The 22801-nt window shown below is 45.2% G+C and overlaps 1 protein-coding gene across 1 annotated transcript; it reads left to right on the forward strand.

Moving 5' to 3' along the window:
• Positions 1-7229: 7229 nt before the first annotated feature.
• Positions 7230-12671, forward strand: IRX6 (iroquois homeobox 6). The gene is given in 7 exon segments (XM_050922721.1): positions 7230-7298; positions 8330-8587; positions 8968-9077; positions 9666-9973; positions 10314-10913; positions 11326-11439; positions 12111-12671. Coding segments are annotated over 6 exon segments (1458 nt in total). The 3' UTR covers position 11439; positions 12111-12671.
• The last annotated feature ends 10130 nt before the right edge of the window (positions 12672-22801 follow it).

Consider the following 22801-nt stretch of genomic DNA (forward strand, 5'->3'; position numbering starts at 1 on the left):
TCTGGCCCTTTTTTTCCCCCCAGCATAAAGAAGCCAGAGTGGAGGTAAAGCTCTCACCCTCAAAACATTATTCAGGGTCAATGAATTTCACCTTTACTGAATAAAGATCATATTATATGGACTTAAATAAGCACGACACTCACACAACTAATACAGAAATGTTGATGAGCTGCTATGCAATGTAAATTTAAGGGGAAGGTGTCTTTAAATGCCTAATAGTGTATTGAAATCAGACTTTTAGTGATGAACCTAAACCAGGAATCACAAATACAAACACTTATGAACTTTGGGAAAACCCAGCCCCAGATTCAACCTGTGTGTGTGTTTTTCCTACTTGTCAAGTGGATCAAAACCAGAACCTGAGAGCCAAACAGTCCCCAAATTGAGGAAAGGTTGATTCTGGGTCTTGACTTTCTAGTTTGGGCCCCTCTCATGGGTGTAAAACCTATTCTAGCCACCTCTATGGCACTCTGAGGCATAATAAATCTATAAGGATTTAAAGGAGCTGTCACATGGAGTAGAGTCAGGTTCCAAGGTAATTAGAATGGTAGAGCCACAGGGGGTATAGGTAGGGCGGTGTGAGTTAGAGGAGACATAGCGGACAGGTGGCAGAAAGGGAAGGCTAATAGGAAGGTGCAAATCAGTGTGGTGTAGTGAGGTCTGCACTGAAACTCTGCTTGGAGGCTATGTCTGCTATATCTCTGACTATGTCTAGCTTAATTTCTGAAGCAACATTTTAGACAGAACTCTTATTAGCAATACATCTAAACGTGGAGATTTAGATGAGGGTAGCTACTTTTAACTACTCGGTGCACATATTAAGTAACACAGCAGTATCAGACTGGAGTTACTGTTTCACTCTGGTGCTGTGATTTTTTCATTGTAAGTATTATTGCATATTGGGATATTGATCACTTAAAAGTCACCATGCTAACATCTTAGACGTACCCAAAACAGTGATAAGTTTTGCAACTTTTTGGACTAGGTAAAGTGGATGTTTAACATTCAAGGAATTCAGCAACATCTCTTCATGTGTTCCCTTTTCAAAACACAAATGCTTAAAGATCTTGAAAATTAAACCTACACGTTTCAAACTTGAGCTTAAAAAAAACAAGTCACCTCCCAACTACGTACTAGATTCATCCGTGACTGATAAGTTACCACACATTATCTCAGCAATTACACTCCCCTAGTAAATCATGATGTGTTTCATGCTTCACAGTGTCAATTCTACCTCTGTTCTGAAGTGAGTTCTTTCTATTGTCTGCTCATGTGCTAAGCAATTGAAATGTGTTGTCTGTAACAAGATATTAATCCCAATATTCTCCTAATTTTGTCTTGTCTTTTTCTGCTTCTAGTGCAGAAATCACCATTGACAATAGCCACTGAGATAAGGAAAGTAACCAGAAAGCTTTACAATAAACCACCATATACCCTACTTTAGTTTGTCAAAACAATTAGTGTTCATTTTGATTTTATTCAGTTAGATCTGCAGTGACTGATCAGTATAAATTATGCATTAGGCTGCCCAGCTGTACTTGTTTATTCATGCATGGACTTGAAGAATTTTCATTTTCTAAGTACAAAAAACCTACAACAACAAAAATCTATATTTTAAAATATAAATGTACTTTCTTCTCAGCAATAATTTTGCTCTCATATTTCATTTGTTTTCCTCCCCCTGCAGACACTTTGTTTTCCCTCTCCTCTCTCAACGTTCTTCTTTTCTGTAAATGACATTCTATGCATGTTTCAATTCACCTATTATTTTATTCACATAGTTGTCATCAGTTGCATTTGTGTTAATGGAAAGAACATACTTACTACTTTACCTCTCAGCAATTACTTTTTAAGTAAGGCAATGACAGAGCTAAACCAACTGATGCTGATACTAAAAGCACCAAAATTCAAATTAAGTCAACTGCAGTTGGACTCCAGTCATCACACTTCACTGCAATACTGCTCAAAATATTTTCAGCTGAGACTCTGACTTCTCTTTAAAAACCGAAGTTTGAATCCATAGACATCAGTTTTTTCTGCTCATGTACAGTGCATAGATATATTGTTCTTTGGAACAGCTTATTAAAAGGAATACACACACAGTGTGTATATAATCATAATGTGTGTAGGTACAAATTAATGAGAAAGATTTACAACAATCATCTACCACATCATGGTAACTAGGCTCTCCCATTAAACATTGCCATCAGTGTGAAAAGCAGAATGACAATACTGTTGCTGAAGTGGTTTACTATAATCAAAACAATAAAACCCAATTCCACAATACTTTCTCTCCAAAGCTTCATTGAACCCAGATTAGTTCAACAATCCATTTACATAAAGTTTATGCCAATGTTTACATATCACAGAGAGATGATTGAACAGTTTTGACATGCTGATTCCAGTTTCTAAGTGAGATAACCAGACAGCCTGGTAGCAGCGTTTCAGAAGAACAAGGAAAGACAGAACTTCTGACCTCTTGAAAATCTAGTGGGGGAAGGTAGGACTTGTATTGGTTAATGTGAACATAGTTTATATCCCAGGTTGGAAGGGTAATTTAAAACGGCCACATGTCTGGCTCTTGTGCACAAAGTATGCTACACAAAGATCTCCAAAGGGCAAGGCAGGGTGCCACAAGTAAAGAGGGAATTTAGTTGCAAAAGGCCATCTCTCAAAGCTGCACTCAGCTGCAGGATACTTAACAGGTAATAGATTTGTTTTAATATTGATTGTACTGGGTACAGATTGATAAATATAATGTTTGCATTGATCTGCATTGTGTCTATTATGAGATTGGTTTTGCGCATTGAATATTGCTTGAGGTTTCGGTGTTCATTTATTTTAAGGTCAAGAGAGAGAGAGAGGTAAACTTGAACATAGCATTTCTATATTCTGGCTGGATTTATAAATCAAGAGTAAATCAATATTGCCCTCACAATAGCCGCTATGTCTTCTTATCACAAAGGGGCTGAGCAAAATTTTGTTGTTGCTGCTTTTATCAGATAATTTAAGAAAGCATTTCTGTTAAGAAATACTAAATTGGTGCAAAAACAACAAGGAGTCCGGTGGCACCTTAAAGACACCAGACTCATTGTTTGTGTGGATACAGACTAACACGGCTACCCCCGATACTTGACTAAATTGGTAATAACAGTTGCTGAGGCAAGTGATTTAGAAAAAGCGGTTTTATTACTTTAAAATTAACATACTTTGACCCCCCTTAAGAATTCTTGCAATTAAATAATTAGCAATAATGTTACCCAAAAGTGTGCTTTAATGAATTTTCTTAAACTATTGCCAGTGTCAACAATGGCTAAAATGGATCAGTTGCTTGATTGAAAAGTACAGCCTTGGTCAGCATGTCACACAAACAGCACTATTCCAAATCATCTACAATTCAAATTGAAGTCTGTTTTTTTTTGTTTTTGTTCCCCCCATAAATTATAGTCAAATTGGTCTGAAGATAATTTCAGGTAACTGGATACTGCAAGGTTCAGGAGCTGAGCAGAGTCTGAGCATAAGAGTTCTCCAGAAGATTAAACATTAGCAGGAGCCTTGAAATCTGAGGGGTGAGATCTTGTACTTTCTATTCTGGCAAAACTCCCAGGAAGAGTAACTTACATTAGTGTGCAGAGTGGCATTCTATAAATTGCTATTCTAATAGACCGAAAACCAGATCTCAAAACCAAGCAATTCTTGTGTTATCTTGGATTAGTGGATACACAGTGTAATTGTAAACAAACAGGCGAAAGGAGAGAAAGCCCTGGACAGCCTTTCACACAAACAGCACTACTCCAGATATCCAACAATTCTTGTTATGACACTTCTGCCCACTGAGTTTGAATATTTATGCATAGTAAACACAAACAATCAAATCCTTCATGAATATAGTACTCCCTCAAACATACCATTCAATGAGGTGTCATCAGGGACAAAAAAGGTGCTGTGCTTTAATCCAGACCTTCAAGTAGTCTATATATGTAAATAGTTGCTCCAGATTGGACTATATCCTCTCCTTCCCCACAGGTGAGCTTTGAAACTGGCCTGAAATATAGTGGAAGTCTTGGCCTCTGCATATTACTGAAATCTGTAATATGAGTGTGTTTGGATAGGAAGGATTCCTATATTCCTATGGCCACAGTTCCTCTAAGGTGGGGGGCAATAGAATTTAGTCTGGTAAACCGGTTGGAGCAGAGCAGTCCAATGTTATAGGTGGCTGGTGGAAGAGGACTTCTAGATCATCTTTCTCCCCCTTTAATAATTGCAGTAGTGAAACAAATCCAGATCTCCCTACAACTATTCTTCTCTTACCTTATATTAGCCTTTGTACCCACACACTGTGGTTGAAATACAACCGCCAAAAGTAATTGAAAACTTACTTTCCAGGGTCTTATTTACACGTGGAAAGTGCTTAAAGTGAGTTCCCTTGCTCCATGGAGAGGATTCTTTCTGGCATATTCAATGCAGCTTCCAGCAATAACACTGTATTAACTCCCAAGTGAGAAGCGCTGTTTCTTAATAAACGAAACTTTTTTTAAAACAGCATTGCAGGACTGTTTTTTTATTGTTCTGAGAAGAGACTAGGGGCGGGTGTGTGTGTGTTTGCTTCTGCAATTAATGCTGAGCGTTTCCCAGAATCAGGGCTTCTGCATTCAGAAGGCGATTGGCGTAGAACAATAGAAGTTTGGTTTGGCTTTGCTGAATTGCCTTGTGGGTTTTCACAGACTGAACGTGTCCATGGTAGAACATTAGCGCCAATCCCTCGTATTAAGCAATCGGTCTTTGTTCAGAGGGTTTTGTTTAATCGCAGCAGAGTAATATTGCTCCCCACATTGCACACTCTGACCCCCGTGCTCTGGCTAGGCTAAGGGACAACTTTGGCTGTATATAATAATTTGGAGGGAAGGGGGTCACGGCGTTTTCAGGCTGGGCTTGCACAATTTCTGCTTGCAAACTTTGAAAAGGTCGCGAGCAGAAGGTATTTCTACCTGACTGAGCCGTTTCATTCCCTGAAGAAACAGGTTACCTCTGTTTATTCTCCCTTGCTCTGAGATGTAGATCTAGCGCCGTTTCATCCGATCCCTGCTTCACTCGCGGCTCTCTAGCGCCACCCTTAGAGAACCCGCGCAACTGCAGCCAAGGTTATTTTATTTATGATCATGTATCTAGTCCTCTCCCCAACTTCAGAGTGGGCAGCAGAAAAGAAAAAGGAAAGTTGGTCTTTCACTCTGACCTCTAGCCAGGTCGCATCTGCCATGGTCCCGATCGTCAGGCAAGGAAGCACACGCTGTAGGGTTCATTGGTTTGTTTTCCCCTCAAAAACATGCCCCCGTTAGTAGGAAGACCACCCTTCTCTCGCAAGTCATGTGTGGAGCACTCCATTGCCGCAAATGCACCGTTTACACTGGGTGTGGCGTGTGTACGTGGAATGCTCTTTGCGAACAGAACCGATAGTGAACACGGATTTATATAAACTCAATAGTTTGGGAGCCCCTGCAGCACACATAGGGAGACTGGACGCTGGGAGAGGGAGGGTTGTAATGTTTTTTGCAACGAGAAGATAACCTCCCTCCACCCCATGGAATTTGTCAAACTGGTGGCTCAGAGGGATATGGAGCCTGCTCCCTACCTCTCTTCACTGCACAAGATACCAGATCCGGCCAAGGCGTGCGGGACCACTTTTCCGGTCAGATGAGGGGAGGGGCAGCTGGCCTTACAATGCAGTGTATTTTTTCCTGGAGAGAAATCATCTGCTGAGCAACTGTGATTAGCACACGACCCAAAAACCTCCGGATCCCGCTCTCTCCTCCCTCCAGGATCTCACCTCAAAGGCAAATTTGCCATGTGTACGTTGCTGGTTAAACAAGGGTATTTCCATTTGTTAATTGATGCAATTACTCCTTAGTGGTAATGGGCAGGCTGCTGTCCAGGCAGCCATCAATCACCTTCCCATTGACCTGTCAAAGCCTCCCCTCCCCTCCATTCATTCCTGTTGGGACCATTTCTGGATCTAATAGAGAAAAATGGATCCCCTGCTCATCATCACTTAGGGAGGGACTCTGGAGCCAGGGATCGGGCTGGCTGCGAGACAGAGGGAGGAAAGACTACCTCTGAGGGCTCTTCGCCTCCCTCTTCAACCCCCCGCCCCCCCACACACACGTGTCAGTTCTTTCTCATTTGCGGATCCCAGGTGTCTCTCCCTTTCCTGGCAAGCTGCAGGCGCCTTGGAAGGGGGCTGGGGGTTATTTTTGGCCCCTTCCTTTCAGGGCCACTGGCAAGGGCAAGAGGATGTCAGCCTTTGCAGCGCGAATAATGGACTCGGATGCAAAAGCTGGGGCTGGGAAACAGACAGATCCCGATGATCCTGGGGGAGGTGGAATCATTAGCACAGAGGCAGGCACATATTAGAGAACATGCTAAATACTCCAATACATTCGCAGGCACTAGAGCCACCCTAGAAGTCAGAACGGAGCAGCATGATTAACTCCTGTGTATGACGTTCCCCTGCACTACCTGCAAACGCCATTTCTTTCCCTTTTCTTTCTTTGAAGCTCCAGGGCTGAGGTATCTCGAGGGGGTGGGGGACGGTCTATGTTACACGTTAGTGAATGGAATAAGTTTCTTTCCCCCCCGCCCCCCATCGCCTTGATTTTTCAACATCCAAATTGGATGGTGTTTTTAAAGAGAGCGCGCGAGGGAGACCAACTGCGCAGCATTTCAGGTCCCTGCCTTTGACGCGCATCACAGCCCACCATTAAAACAACATGAAACAAGTATTGAGTACATCTTCGATGTTAGAGATGATTGGCAAAGATGGTTATAGCCTGGCTGGGGCTGTCGTTTCTGGATTACTATGACGTCACTTTGCTACTCTTCCATGGATGAATGCTAAAGAACTATAGAGCAGAAAATACTACAACAAGCAGGCTCCCTAGCTTGCAAGCCTTACGTGATCCCCTCCTTTCTTTTAAACTCCCCTTTGCAGTTCAAGCCTCCATACATTGGGATGATTTTTATATATAAACATATATATTGCTAAGAAGGATGGGAGGTGGGGGGAAGCCTTCTCTCAGGCTCCATGCCTCAGATGCCTGGCTGCTTTTCTTAAGTGAAATCATCTATAATTGAGGGAGGGGGAAAAACCATACGTGGGAATGTGTATGGGAGAAGGTACATCTTGGAACGGGGGGGGTTAGTTACAATCGATCTGGGGGGGAGAAATATTGCTTATGATTCAAAAATAAGGAGCAGCTATGTCCTTCTCTCAGTTTGGATATCCCTACAGCACCACTTCGCAGGTAAGAGAAGAGAGCACTCACTTTTGATCAGATTCCGCTGCTGCATTCCAGATGTCTTGTTTCCTTCCCCCACCCCCTTGCTTGGAGTCTTTTTAAAGGGCACATCTGGAGGCTTTTTTAAAAATGTGCGTGTGTCTGTTTGTCTCTTGTGTTATTCTAGGATTTTAAAAAATAACAACAACCCTCAGTCTGCAGGGCAAAGAACTTGATCTGTCACTGCTCTGGTTTAACTGCAAAAAATTCTAGATGCAGCTGATTTACAAATCTGTATTGATCTATTACCTATGTTACTCGCTTAAAGCTTTCATTTGAGAGCGCAGCGCAAAGCATTGGCTTTTGCAGGCGCTTTTCTCCCAGCCTTTTACTCTGTGGTGTTAGCCTCCCAGGCTAGTTCTTGTGCACCTATAGGAAGTACTCGGCCAGAGCTTTTGTTTGCTGGTTTATTTTGCTATATATTATTGTTGTGTGATTTATCTGTGACATGCTCCTCCGTATTTCCTCTAACTGCCTTGTATTAGCATGTGTCGATATTTGCCTGGCGACTTCCAAAAGTGCCTCCAAATTAACTAAATTGCTGCTGTATCGTAAATTGATCCATAATTTATTTTGGTTGGATTATTTATACACTGTGATCACAGCAAGGTTTTCCTCCCCTTCCTTGGGACGCTGGCTTCTCCTGTGCTTTTAAAAGTAAAGGAATTAGATGCCTTTGGCTGCATTATCTGACATGTTTAGTGCTTAGTCTATTGTCAAGTGATCTGCAGTTGCAACTTCTTGCCTTTAGATCAATGTGAAGTGGAGTAAGGGGGTTTACACACAGATTTTTAAAAAGTTTCTATAGCAATGGTTTCCCTAAAGTTTTGGCTGGTTTGATTAGTTACCCTCACCCTACACATGCTTCCCATTCGGTTTAGTTCCAATTTTCCTTCATTAGTTGACACTCCTTTGTAGGGAGGTTGGTTTTCTTCCCCCACCTCTAAATTCCTTCTGCGTGTTAAATAATCGCCCTGGACATTCTTTTCTCTCCCCAGTTTTTTGTGTCTGCCAGCCCCAGTACGACTTGTTGTGAAACCGCCTCCAGATCCGTGCCGGATGTTTCCTCTGGATCTGCCCAAGCGGCTACTCTTTGCTGCCCCTCTTACGAAAACAGGCTGCTGGCCAGCACCCGGACGGAACTCAATGCAGCTCTGGGAATGTACAGCTCTCCCTATTCAGCAACCGCAGCGAGCCAAGGTTATGCCAACTACCTTCCGTACAGCACAGACCCATCAACTCTTTACACCACACTGGTGAGTGGACGTCCAAATACCAAGCTTCGTCCCACGTCCGGGAGCTTTTATTCTATTGCTGCTTCTGGGCATAGGGGGAGGGGGGGAGGGGAAGGGGGGGTCAGCTAGCCTTCAACAGGTGACAAATTTGCTTTAGGACATGGGGAGGGAGGGAGGGAGGGAAGAGGGGAAAGTAGCAAAAAATGCTAAGACACATGCCTTCCCCTTCTGGGGTAAAGGCAGCAGCGGGGGCCCCTCAGGACAGCAGGGATCAGAGAGACAGCAGGGGCGTCATAGGATTGGAATGCATGGAGCCCCCACTGATTCAGGCAGACAAGTGGAGGAATTTCCTATTTTAACACCTTCAATTTTAACGTCAAAAGCTGCTCCTTCCCTTCCAGAACCCTCAGTATGAAATTAAGGATGGCACCAGCAGTTTGCACTCGGGATTCGCACAGCCTGCTGCTTTCTACCCCTACGATCCTTCCTTAGGGCAGTACCAGTACGACAGGTAAAACCCCTTTGATCAACTGCGAGTTGCATTAATATCCCTCTGCGCTGCAGCAACAGCCGTCCAAAAACCCCAGGCTGTCCTAGCTGGCAAATGTTATACAAACCATCCAAGCAAGCGGCTAACAGCAGTCAGCTAACGTAAAACTTAGCCGCTCATCTCCCTGGTAATTGCAGCGGTAATCAAGTTCCAGGAAAAGGCGAATTGGATTAGCAACATCTGCTGCTAAAGCGGTGACACGTGGTACTCTCTATTAAAACTGGGTGTAACCCTCTGCTTATGACCTCCCAGCACAGGGTGAACTCGAAACTGGACCGCAACGTAATGATCCCCTCCCCTTCTCTGGTCCTCTTTGTTCCCAGGAATAAAAGCATCAGTAGGTTTTTTTTTTAAGTGGCAAATAAATAAAATACCCAGAGTGAAGTAAGCTTAGTAATTCTAGCTAATAAAACCCAGTGGTTGGGGGGTGGTAATTGTTTAGCTTGGGTAGCTTTAATCTTAATAGACAGTTTGCTAGTATAGTTAATTTTGTACCACTTCCGCGTGTTCTCATCCAGTGACATTTCCTCTGTAAATATTTCATGGCAGGTATGGGACAGTGGATTTCAGTGGGTCAGCCAGGCGCAAAAATGCAACTCGAGAGACAACCAGCACCCTTAAGACCTGGCTGTACGAACACAGAAAAAACCCTTATCCCACCAAAGGGGAGAAAATCATGCTGGCCATCATTACCAAAATGACTCTGACTCAAGTGTCCACTTGGTTTGCCAACGCCAGACGGAGGCTCAAGAAGGAAAACAAAATGACCTGGTCTCCCAAGAACAAAGCAGGAGAAGAGAGAAAAGATGAAAACAAGGGAGAGGAAGAGGAATATGGCACCGAAAATGAAGGCAAAGGTAGGGGTGGGGGAGGACATCTAGGGCGAGTGACTTCGAATTGGATTGAGCTGGGGTGGAATCCATGCATTTCTCTTTCCTGAGAGCCATGTCTTCATTAGGAAGGCGTTTAAAAAGAAAGACGGGACAGAGCCCATCTCAAAAGACACAGTAGCAAACTCTATAGGAAGTGGCATTAAAAGTCATTAGGTACCAGCCTCTACAAAGCATCCCCACACACAAATATACGGTCAGCGATTAACATCTTGCGTTGCACACCCACCATGCTCGTGCCCTTTCACAGTCTTACTAATGTGTTGGTTTCTCCCCCCTGCCCCCCCTTCATTATTTTAAAAAGCAGGTCAGAAAAGCTTCAAGGAAGAAAAGGAATTGAGACTGAGCGACCTGGACGATTTAGACGAGGATGAAGAAGACAAGAGTGCACAGCCGGCGGCTCCCAGTGCCAGCTCTGCTTTGCCCGAGCCTGAGAAAAGGGACTGCAGCCTGACCCCACCCAGCAATTTCCACCCTCCCCCCTGTAACAAAACCATGCCGGGGGCCGGGGGCGACTTTTTAGAGACCATGGGGCAAAAGACAGCCAGCGTGGTGGGCACCGTGAGTCCGGGGCAGCAATACGAAACCACAGACAAGCCCAGAATCTGGTCGTTAGCTCACACCGCAGGGGCCAATGTTATAGTTGGCCGCACACACTCCGACCCAAGGACAGCGAGCCCTGGCTGTTTGCTCGGCCGGGGAAGACGCTCTGTGTCTGGACACTGCCCAGAGGCGAGACCCCTGGCCAGCCTCAGAGCCCCGCCCGTTGCGGACAGTTCGTTCGAAGAACTGCCCCAGGCCACCAAGATTTTTAGAAACTCCTCTTTCAACCTGCAGTCTATCCAGCTAAGCTGTGCTTCCTACCCTATCCTGGGGGAGCCGTGCCAGTACACTTCAGGAGCCGAAGGTACTTCCATATTTCTCTTCACCCACATGGGGGCGGGGGGGAACATACCTGAATGCTCAAACAGGCAGCGCAGCCTAGACAAATGGCCTCTTTCCCCATAGCTGGCTGCTTCTAGTCCAACACGTTTGTTTACAGCACCGGTCACATGAAAAACATACAACTCCTCCTGCTAATTCGATGCAGCACAGAGCTGGCTGCTTGGCCGAATCCTTTTCTGTCATGTTTTAAACAATGATTCTAGTACAACCAACTCCTGGCTGGGGTGAGGGCGTGGGGTATGGGGCAGGCCCCAAAAGTCTAAGCGGCTGAAAGGATTTCAGAGAGCTGGAAAGCCTTCTGGCCTAGGTCAGGCAAAGCAAATGTACCTTGTGAAGCTTCAACATTGTGATAAATTGGTTGTGTCTGTACGCAGGCTTTGGGAGGAATGTGAAACCCAGCCAAGGAGCCATAGATCTCAGTGAAGGCTGTGTAGTGCAGCATAAAGATAAACTGAGAACAGCTTTTAGGCCAGTGCTGAAGAGGTGAGGTAGGTAAACGAACTTTCCTGCACACTAAACCATTTTATGGGCTCGTCAAGGGGACAGTAAAAGATGTGTATTTTCAGAGAGAATCCGTACTTTGTTTGCTAGGGGATACCGCTTCGGTTTTGAAGTATTACAAACAGATTCTACAAAAGCCCAGGGTCCCTTTGGCTAGCGGAACTTCGTGTGTGCGAATGACTGATGTGACCTATTAAAACAGCCCGACTGTAACAAACTATATGGTTTTATTTGAGTGCTTAGTGGTGCAGGTTATTGGGTCTTCTGAAACATTTGTGGGAGAGAAAGAATAGTTGCTGGCTACAGTGTTGTGAGTTTGGGGGAGAGGATAGGCGCAAATAATGGTATCTTGTGTTCTGCTTTGCAGGGAAATTTCTTCCAGGACCAACAACTATTCTAGTAAGATAGTTTAAAACGTTATTTGAGCACACAGATAATTAGGTCCACATGTTCCTTTTCAGTAAGCAAATTGCTCCGAAACATTTACTGTGTCTTTCCCCCAAAAAATGTTGCACCTGAGTTTTGTTTTGTAAAACTCCAGAATTTTGAATAGGATACATTGGGATGTTTTCATAGCTTTTAGCCACTTAAGGCGCGGGGCACACACTTGACCAATGCTAGTGAAATTTTCATCACCATTTTTTTCCCCACTCAGCAGGTTAGCGCAGCACCTTTGTGAGAATCCCGAAGATGGGTCTGAGCATCAATGCTCTTGGCTTGAAAAATCCTCCGCAAACAGGGAGGAGCCCTGCTCCTTGGAAGCATTAAATATAACTCTAGCGTCCTGTCTTCTTTTCTGGAGGAGCGGTCATAACATATGCACAACTTGCTTTTCAAAAATGGATGAGACTAAAACCCCGCTCGGAAAGAGAGCGGGGAACTTGAATAAATTATAGACTTTGGCTCATGCACTGGATCATTGTAGTTTCGCACAAGTTTACAAGACAGTACTCCATCCCCGCCCTGCCACCGCTATCACTCCGAGTTTGAACAGACCCGCCTCAAGAACCATCGTGTTCAATGTACAACTTTGTCATTTGTAAAATACCAGTGATTAGCGTGTTTACCAAAAGGCCAGTATTAATTTTAATCCCACCTTGTCCTATTAAAACAAACCAAACAAACCACAGTGCTTTTATTCCTCCCCTCTCCCCCTTTCTTTGGTAAAGTATGTTTGTAAATCTCCTTGTCTGTGTGGTTCTGAAGAGACAAAAGAGCGGGGTATTGTTTTAAGGACATTCGACGGGCTGTTTAGTTTCTGTCATTGTATAAAGATCTCGCTGAACGTATTTTTAAGAGTCTCTAATTAAAACGAATCAGCTGAATGCTGTAAAGCCGTCTTGCAAACTTGAGGAACTTATGTCTGAACTACTCAAAGGTATGACCAATAGGAAAAGCGAGCGCTTTCTCTCTTCCCTCCTTCCTGCCCCCAACTATGTTGGCTTTCCCCTGTTTTTAAAGCATCCACCCCTCCTCCCAGACCTGCATGATAAGATGGGGGGAGGGGATATTGGGTGCCCCTGCCAGTTTAAAGTCTAGCAACTGGTCTGGAGTGGCAAAGTAGGGCATTGTGAGTGGTCATCACCATAATTCAGTTAAAAGAGCAGTGTTGAACTTTACAAGGCAGACAAGAAAAGGAAACCGCATCTCTGCATTATTTCTGTTTAATTAAAAGTGTCATCAAACACTTTCTGTTCAGACTAATAAACCAAGCAGGGATGAGGAAAGAATGTTTCTTTGTTCCCTGTTTCTAGAAGCAGTGGCAATAATTTAAATTAATAACTGTGGTAATTAAGAGGTCATCTATAGATCAACCCGATACCAGCTATTTCCAAGTTCACCAGGGTCAACATTTACATTAAGTCATTTGTGGTCAATAATGTCCAATGAATTCTGCCTTAATAAATCAGGGAAATCAATCTTGAAAATCGAGTAGAGTTCTACATGTTTACCAAAGGCTACTAAGACAAGTGGGACTGCTCAGGGGCTATCCTATAGTTTTGTGACTGAGAAGAAGTGAAGCGTTTCACGGGGATAAGAAACTGAAGATCAATGAAAAGGGATCAGGGGGAGTGACTGGAAGTGGACTGTGTAACACACCCACGCTTTATGAATCTGTAGGGTGGGATTGTGTCTATACTGATAGACTCACGTCTGTAACGTCGTGTTTTCCTTCCTTAGAGTATGTTTCATACTTGGAATTTGCATAACAACTGGAATAAGTAACTATATGTTTGTTATGAGTTAATTATCATGTCTTCCAAGTATGAAACACACACACAAGACACCGAAAAATAGTTGTCCCTTGCATAATGGCAGGTTTCAGAGTAGCAGCCCTGTTAGTCTGTATATATACAAAAAAGTTGTATATGATCTCTATAGTTTGTGAATATAACTCTCACACACCGATTTTATGTGGAAAATGTAGTATGTCCTTTTTATTGTAAATACTCCTAAAGTGCATATTTTAATGTATTTTCCATTATTTATAAATATTTCAGCTTTAATGCTGAGAAGCAGCACAGGGTGTTGTGATGAAGACCGTCAGTAAAAAAGGTTACCATCATTTTCCAGTTTTGTGGTCCAGTCAGTTCAGCCCTCACAATATTCCCATTGGGCTCAGTGGAGACTCGCCTAAGCGAAGAGGGCTGGGTTTGCCCCTTCACAAAGTCTGCTCGCAGTGTAACCACAATCCCTGTTCTAACTGGAACCATTTCAAGTGGCCTATGCCGAGGCTGCTGACTGGGCTCCTAGGACTGGAACTTTATAGCTCTTATTAGAAGTAACAGACAGATCATTCTGAACTATTTACTGATCACACATTCATCTTAACAGGAATTAACTCTTAATATCCATCTAGTTCCTCATTCAAACTGTAATGACCACTAGAAAGGGATCAGACTGCTTTCATTCGGTTTTTAATTACCAGATGGCTGAGAGAAACTGATGGATTTTGCACCTCTCTAGGTCTGAGGCGACTTCTTGTGGCTTAAAAAATAGTCTGAAAATCTTTATTTCCCTGATTAAGACATGCAGAACTATTCTATTGCCTTTTTCCTCGGTATAGATTTCGGCACTGATTGCCCCTACGTTGATTTGTACGAACTAGGGTGACCAGACAGCAAATGTGAAAAATCAGGAAGGGGGGTGGAGAGTAATAGGAGCCTATATAAGAAAAAGACCCCAAAATCGGGGACATCTGGTCACTCTAGGACGAACTCTCCGTTAGCTACAGAGTTTTCTCTTTCCGACAAACTTTCGCTTTATCGAGAGATTTTGCATCTTGTGGACAACGGTATTTCTTTTAACACCAAGATGCTCAGAAATTATTTGCTGTGATGCGCGCGGTAAAACACAACCCAAAGGAACATATAAATAGATGCCTTGTCTGTCTGGAGGGATTGAACCAGACCACCACTCAAACAGATAGCACTGGATGAAATCAGTAGAATAGAAGTGCACTGCCCCTTAGAAAGAACCAATCACTTTCTAATATATTCCTTTTAGGTACAAAGATGACATGATTGAGACTTATGCTACTTCCCCAGGCATGTTGCTTTTACACTTTCTAATGCATTCTTGGGAAAGCCCAGCCTCGCAGGAGCAGCAGGCTGTGCCAGTGACCTGCAGCTTAGAGGCAGGGGAATTAAGCTGCGAGAAGATAAACATTATTTCAAGTCGGATTTGAAGGATTAGCGCTTGTAATAAAGAGTATTAGGCCCATTGGGAGGGTTCTTGCGAGTCGACGGCTCAGGCTCTCCCATCCCATCACCCACCGCAAAGGGGACAGGTGTTTTCTGCGCTGGGAAGTGACGCAGAGGTTTTCCCTCAAGGACCTGTTTCTTCAAAGCCAGGGAACTTCTTTAAGTTTCCCCTTCTGCTAAAATGTCACACCCATGTCCCCGTGCCGGGTTGTTAATTGGCCTTTCTTTCTAAGCAGCCTGGAATCAGCCCGCACACACCTGAGCTGCTGCTCCCAGGGAAGCAGAAAGGAGAAGCAGGTAGTATGGATACCATCTATTCGCGGCCGAGTTTAACGCTAACAATTAAGGGGAGGGTTCCTGGGGGTGGGGGACCTCGACAGTTGCTGTAATTAGACAAACCGGATTTGGGAGCTTTTCCTGAGAACACAAAACCTCTGCACTCCCCACGTCCTGTCCCTCTGCCGGAGCTGCAGAAAGCAGCTTCTCCAGCGAAGGCCAGAGACCGCGGTTCTTTGCCCTTGGAAGGAACCCGGGGCCACCACCATCAGCGCCTGGAGAAGTCGCTCTCTTGCCCGTGAAAACGGGTCTCCGGCCTTCTCGTTGGAAGCCAGCTGTTGACACGCGTCCTAGTTTGATTTGAGTTTCAGTGGCTTCCCACCCGTCACGCTCTGTCCTCCAGGTTGGAAGGGGAAGTAGCCACAGGAGCTTGCCAGTGAGCCCAGAGAGAATGACAGTCAAAGCAAGTGCGCGGCGCAGGACACTCGAGCTTCCCGGCGAACTCTGATGTGCAAAGCAGCCCAACTTCCATTGGCTCTCAGGGAGAGAGGGGCTCTTGGCTCCTCTAGCTCTACACATCCTGCAGGACGGTACAACGAACCCTGACAATCCCAGCCCCTGGAGAGACAGTGGAAGAAGAGGAGCATGGTGACCTAATGTGGGAGCAAAGCACACATCCTCCATCGCTACAAGGATCTCCAGTATCATAGTATGCCTATTTCCCTTGACACCTCTCCTTCTTTTGAAGACTAATTGTACCCAAGCACTCCAGACACCTCCACCTCTATTGGTTTTGGAAAGATTGGTTCAGAACTGGCGATTGGGGGATACTTATACACGTTGGTATGTTCTAAAGGCAGGCAACTGAATTAAGGTGACCTGCTGTGAGTCTTAAAATACTTTTTTTTTTAATTTTGCTCTCCTTTTATTAAAGGTCAAGCGAGCCCGATGCAGATTATCCAGGCTGCTCAGAACTCCCCGCAATCTGCCCATGCCAGCAAGATATGTATCGCAAATCTCTCAAAATATAATCTTGGGGAATCATATTCTGAATACTGTTTTGATTAAAAAAATCAGAGCAGGGATTGATGCAGAACTAATATGAAAAGAGAGGAGCACAAGCCGGAGAGCGCCTTAATATTTAATAACAAATAAAAAAATGGGCTCACCCAGATTTTAAAAGAGCAAATTCAAAGCATTAAACACGATAATAAAAATCTAGATCTGTTGGATGAGCTTTATTATGAACCAGATTTTTTGTATAAGAATCAGCACAGGAAAGTGAACTCTGTGGGTTCCCCCCTCCCACTTGTTTACTATGAACGCAAGGACCACACGCGGCTATTACAAAACGAGAAGAAAGTTGATGTTGCCAGGTACTCGGAGCCCTCAACTCCCGCCGATTTTAACACCCAATGGGGTCTCAACATCGGGCAGGACTGGGCCCCTGAGGAAGAGCACAGTCAAGGTGTCAACTCGGATTGACTGCGAAAGAGCAGCTAAATCAGACGCAGCATCGAGTGATACGAACAGTGACCAAAGAAATGCCCCCAAACCTATTTGACAGTCAAGAAAGGAAACAGGGGAAAGCGGGGAGGACGGGACTCAGATGCCTTCCATGGATGCTGCTTCCTTGATTAAAGACCTCTTGCTAAAGGGTTTGTCTGCAAGACTGGAGAGACTCGCACGCAGACAGCCTGTTTTAGAGGGAGAGTCAATGCTGCCCTTTCTCTCAAATCACTTCCATTTGGGACCCTCTTGTAGGGTGGTGGTGATTGCGGTATTTACCATAGCGCCCTCTACCGGCAACATCCTATGATGAATACGGTATGGTTACAGCCTATCTGCAGTAGCAAATGTCAATCATGCTACAGAGCAACCAACATGAGTGGATAAATACACCCCAGCACAATTACTATATTGCCTTGAAACATCACATCCGGGCACTTTCACTCCACGGTCTGGAACTCTTGTGTTGCTCATTGTAGCACAATTGCTATACCCGGTGATCCCATCATAGTGTAGACGCTAGCGCGGTGAGAGGGACTAGGGGAAGTCATTACAAGGCCACTGCAATAAAAGCTTTTTTGAGATTATGGGATGGTGATATACTTCTAATGTATGGCGTATTTAAATAATATAGAGCGATAGCGCAGGTAAGTGTTATTCCTTTTTGTTCGGTATACATTACATTCTGGTGACAAACAGCCGCTCCCCGTGCCTGTTTTAGGGGCACGTGGCACGTGAGACTGTGGACAACTTGCCTCACCCACTAGATCAACAAGAAACAAATGATGCTGTGATACACAGAGCATCTACCCCAGTACGATGCCCCCTGCAAAGGAGAACAGATTCGCTGTTTAGTTTTCAACAGTGAGATCGCTCTGGCAAGACAGGTATCAACTCTGACACTTCAATGCCAAATCTTATTCATCAGCAGCGTCCTCCCAACTGAAATGCACCTTCCAGCTAAGAATGGTGAGAAGCAAGAGATCTCTGGACAGACACAACGGATACATCATTTGAAACCTGCCATTTAAAGGAGTCCAGATGATTTAAGTCGCAGGCTTTCACTTAGATGAACCGCAGGTTCATTTTAGGGCGGGCTTATATGATAATTGTGACTTTGTGAGGTGTTTCACTTCTGCCAGGACAGATACGATTAGTGCTTCGGCAGAATCTCTGTCAAGAACAAGGAAACCTGCGACAAGCAACTGGGTAATAAAGCCACCCTAATGTCTCTCTCTCGCCTTATTTGGTTTCCTTTCTGTCTCAAGATCGAGTTCACAGAGGTGTTGGAGTCACTCTGCGAAATCAAAATAATCAGGATAACTTGGTGTAAAAGCAAATGTTCTATAAAACCAGCGAGCGCAGGAAGTCACCCCTCTGCCTAGAGAGTTTCAATACAGTTCCATCACTGGGGGGGGGGGGTGAGAGGGGACCCACCACTACCAAACCAATGTAAGTCTTGTCTCCTCCGGGGGCCCCGAATACAAGAAACCCATCATGAATCATTTCCCCGAATGTCCCTCCGTTCAGCTCGGCCCCTCCCAGTCCTGGTCCATGATGGAGGGATTTCTCCTGCCTCGGGGACTCGGAGGTTTAAGAGAGTGGAGAGGCTGTATCCCGCGTGGCAGGTCTATCTCCCTTGTCAAGATATGAAACGCCACATCACTTGGCTGGAAACATCCTCAGTTGTGGGGAATCGGATTTTCTCTCTCCACTGCCTGGCCAAGGGAACGGGTTCCGGATGTCACACCGCCTCCCCTACCTTCCAGATTAGATACAACAGTTCACAAGTTTGTAGCCTATCAGTGCGCTTTGTTCCCCAATTAGTGAACACGCAGACACGGCCTTCCCCTCCCCTCTAGGATTATTTCTCTCCCTGGCCTCTGAGCTGGCCGGCTTGGGGGAGCTGGGACCCGTTGATTGATGCGTCCCACGCTGGGTTAGGAAGTTTGGAAAACAAAGTTCGCCTGCTAATGGCTCCCAGTTCCCCTGCGGATGAGCAGACGCGGGCTGCACACTTCAGTGAGCGCGCTGGGGGGAATGAGTGTCGGGCATTGTTCGGGATCGTGTCTCGCCCCCCTCGGAATTCGCCGGAGGCTGCTAATGAATTTTTGTCCAAGATAATTATCGGGGCCCTGGAGCCCGGGGATGAAAAGGCGGCTTTGTGCGGCCGGGCTCCCCCCGCCACTCGCCGTGCCCTCTGGGCGACCCAGCCTGCCAGGCAGGGGCATCTGAGCTGCCCGGGGATTGCCCCACGACCTACTTCTGCCCAGGACAGAGCCGCCTCGCTGTCTCCCTAGTCGGCCAGGGCAGGCGGGCTGCTGCCTTCCCCCACCCTACCGAGCTCGCCCAATGCAGGTACATTGGGAAGACACACAGAGGTCACGTCTACACGGGGATTTGTTGTATTTTAATCCGGGCTGCACATTCTGGTGTTGGCAGGTGCTGCATAGGGCTACACACAGCTCGAAACAGACTTGTACACCGGTGGGTTTTACCTCGATGTAACTTGGGGAGGTCAACACCGTTACCCGCCCACACCCCTTCCTCCTTGGGGTTACCTCTGCTGCCTATAGCCAGGTGGAAACTACAGCACTCTGTCTCCCCCCAGATGCCAGGTAACTCCAGTTAGCCGCCTGGCTGACAAACACTGCCTTTCTCAGACACGTGTGTCCGGAACACATGTGAGCAGCGTCTACGCTAGAGTTCGCAGTCATCTTCCATGTGAAACATCAGTGGTCCAGTGTAGACAGGAACAGCCACAATTCTGCTACAGAAGAGTTAGGCTAGTGCAGTGATTCCCAAACTTTAATAACCTGTGCACCCCTTTCACTAAAATGTCAAGTCTCAAGAACCCCCTAATAAAAATGAATATTTCCAGGGATTTTCTCTTTTACCTGAATATAAATTATAAAAGATGTGATCCTGGAAATATAAAGTTTGTTTTTATGACATGCTTATTACACACTATTTATTATTATTTATCATTACAGTATTTTTATTATGTTATGAAAACAGCAACACTCTTCCAAGCTCTCACTTTCATAGCTTGTATCACTTTGAATAAGCCTGTTACAAGACAAGGCTCCTAATGTTTCATCAAGGAGTATCAGATGTGAAACAGCACAAAGGTATTTAAGAAGCCAACTCAAAGCATTCTCCTCATGCACAAGCATTCAGGTCTTGAGCAGTCCAGGCAAACAGCGCATGTTACAACAAACCTTAAACTTGTTCTTCATAATAATTTACAAAAACAATACTAGCTGCCTATTTAATTTTAAAAACAGCAAAAAAAAATTCACCTCCCTTTCCATTTCTTACAAGGAGTCTTGAAGTTTAAATCTCCTCAGTGTGATAGATAGGCTTGCTTTGATCTGCTTAGCTCTTGGAAGTCCAGGGGTTCCGGACTGCTGGCCCCGTGCTGCCCGGAGTCCCTAGGGACAGCTCTGTCCGCCATTAGGGAATCTGTTCCTGAGAACCCCTGTAACATTTTGCGAACCCTAGTTTGGGAACCACTGGGCTAGTGCAAAAACCAAAGAATCAGTGGCAACCATCGATCTGAAGTTTCTTTTCCAAAAGCAAACACCACTCCTTTTCGTTCAAGCGGCTGCAGGCCAGTTATTGCTCTACTGATTCTGCCTTCACTCGCTGGATGGGAAAGGCTTTTTAATTACATAAAAGTGAAAGGTTGTGTTAGCAAAATTAGTTCAACAAACAACACTGACCATCACAGCTACAGAGCCAATCTCAGACCAGCTTCACTTGTGTGGTCTATGCAGGAGGGGGTGGGGGAAGAGAAAGAGGGTAGAAGTTGAAAGTCTGTCTCTCTCTCTGGGCTTGTCTACATTATACCATTTTCATCTTCGGACACAATTGTAAATAGTCAAGATAGGTACCAGGATTCTGGCCTGGGCAATCCTCACTCCCTGATGGTATCAGCATCCTGATGGTTAACTCCACTTTGCAGAGTCAAGGTGTCATGGTATAATTCCCCACTCTGAACCTTAGCGTCCAAAAGATGAAGTACCAGCATGAATTCCTCTAAGCTCAATTATCAGCTTAGAACCTGTAGCGCTGCCACCAACCAGGAATTCCAGTGCCTGGTACACTCTGGTCCCCCCAAAACCTTGCCCGGGGACCCCCAAGACCCAGGCCCTCTGGATCTTAACACAAGGAAAGTAAACCCTTTCCTTCACCATTGCCTCTCCCAGACTTCCCCTCCCTGGGTTACCCTGGAAGATCACTGTGAATCAAACCCCTTGAATCCTGAAACAGAGAGGAAAATGCACCTTCCCCCCTCCTTCTCTCTTCCCCTTCCAGATTCTTCCTGAGAGAAAGTAATCCTGGCACAGAGAGAAATCAGCCTCTCTCTCCCTCTTCCCTCCTTTCTCCCCACCAATTCCCTGGTGAATCCAGACCCAGTCCCCTGGGATCTCACCAGAATAAAAAAAAACAATTAGGTTCTTAAACAAGAAAAGCTTTTAATTAAATAAAGAAAAAAACAGTAAAAATTATCTTTGTAAATTTAAAATGGAATAGGTACAGGGTCTTTCAGCTGTAGACACTGGGAACACCCTCCCAGCCTAAGTATACAAGTACAAATTAAAATCCTTTCAGCAAAATACCAATTTGAACTTTCAGCCAAATGCACATTTGAACTCCTTCCAACCAAATATTTGCAAATAAAGAAAACAAACATAAGCCTAACTCACTTTAACTACCTAGTACTCACTATTCTGAATCTATAAGAACCTGTATCAGGGAGATTGGAGAGAAACCTGGTTGCACGTCTGGTCCCTCTGAGCCCCTAGAGTGAACAACCACCAAAATCTAACAGCATACACAAAAACTTCCCTCCCTCAAGATTTGAAAGTATCCTGTCTCCTGATTGGTCCTCTGGTCAGGTGACAGCCAGGCTTACTGAACTTGTTAACCCTTTATAGTCAAAGAGATATAAAGTACTTCTGTGCTATTAACTTTTCTTATCTGTTTATGACACAAGGGATAACATCTGGTAAGGGAGCCAAGGTAAAGTGAGTGTAACTAGAAAATCAGAACAAGGCTCATTGAGTTTGACACCCTATTTGTAACCTCCAGTGATAACTGAAGAACCCAGTTTGCTAACTCAGCGTTCCATTTGTATATTACAAACCCTTTCCCTATTAACCCAGCTAAAGGTAAAAATAAACTGGGGGGCTGTCACATACCGCAGCATCTGCAGGTTGAGCATAGGGCACATACCTGGGGCTCCTTCCACTCCTCCATTTCCCCCTCCCTTTCCCAAGCTCCCTGTGTCTCACCCTCCCATTTCAGGGACTCCCTGCAGTTCACCCCCACCCCAATATCAGGAGCTGTGTGTGTCCCCCATAGCTCCTTCCTCCACAACATGGTCTCTTGTGTCCCCTATTCCCACTCCTCATCTCCTCTCACTCCTCTAGGTCCCTCCTTTTCCTTCCCAGTCTCTACATCCACTGATTTTGGATACTTGCTTCTACCCAAACCACCCATTTCTGGCCCACATCTCTGCTTCCCTCATCACCACCACCCCCATTCCCATGCATGTCCCTGCATTAGCCCCCATCCCCTTTCTGAGTTCCTGCTTCCCCCTCACTACCACCAACTTCACTTTCCTACAGTCCACTCTCCTCTGGGTCCCTGCATCTCCTACCACGTGTCCCTAGTCCTCACTGATCCCTTGCTTTCTCCATCCTCTCCACTTCCCTTTTGGGTTCTTGCTTCCCCACACTATCGCTGCCCCATGCCTGTAGTTCCTGCTGCTTCCCCGCTCTGCTCTTCACACACACACACATTTCTCACTCCCCTTTGCTCTTTCCTCCACAAACGCTCCCTGTAGGGCTTA

The sequence above is a fragment of the Gopherus flavomarginatus genome, chromosome 14 (genome assembly GCF_025201925.1).
Source record: "Gopherus flavomarginatus isolate rGopFla2 chromosome 14, rGopFla2.mat.asm, whole genome shotgun sequence".
Taxonomy (NCBI): Eukaryota; Metazoa; Chordata; order Testudines; family Testudinidae; genus Gopherus; species Gopherus flavomarginatus.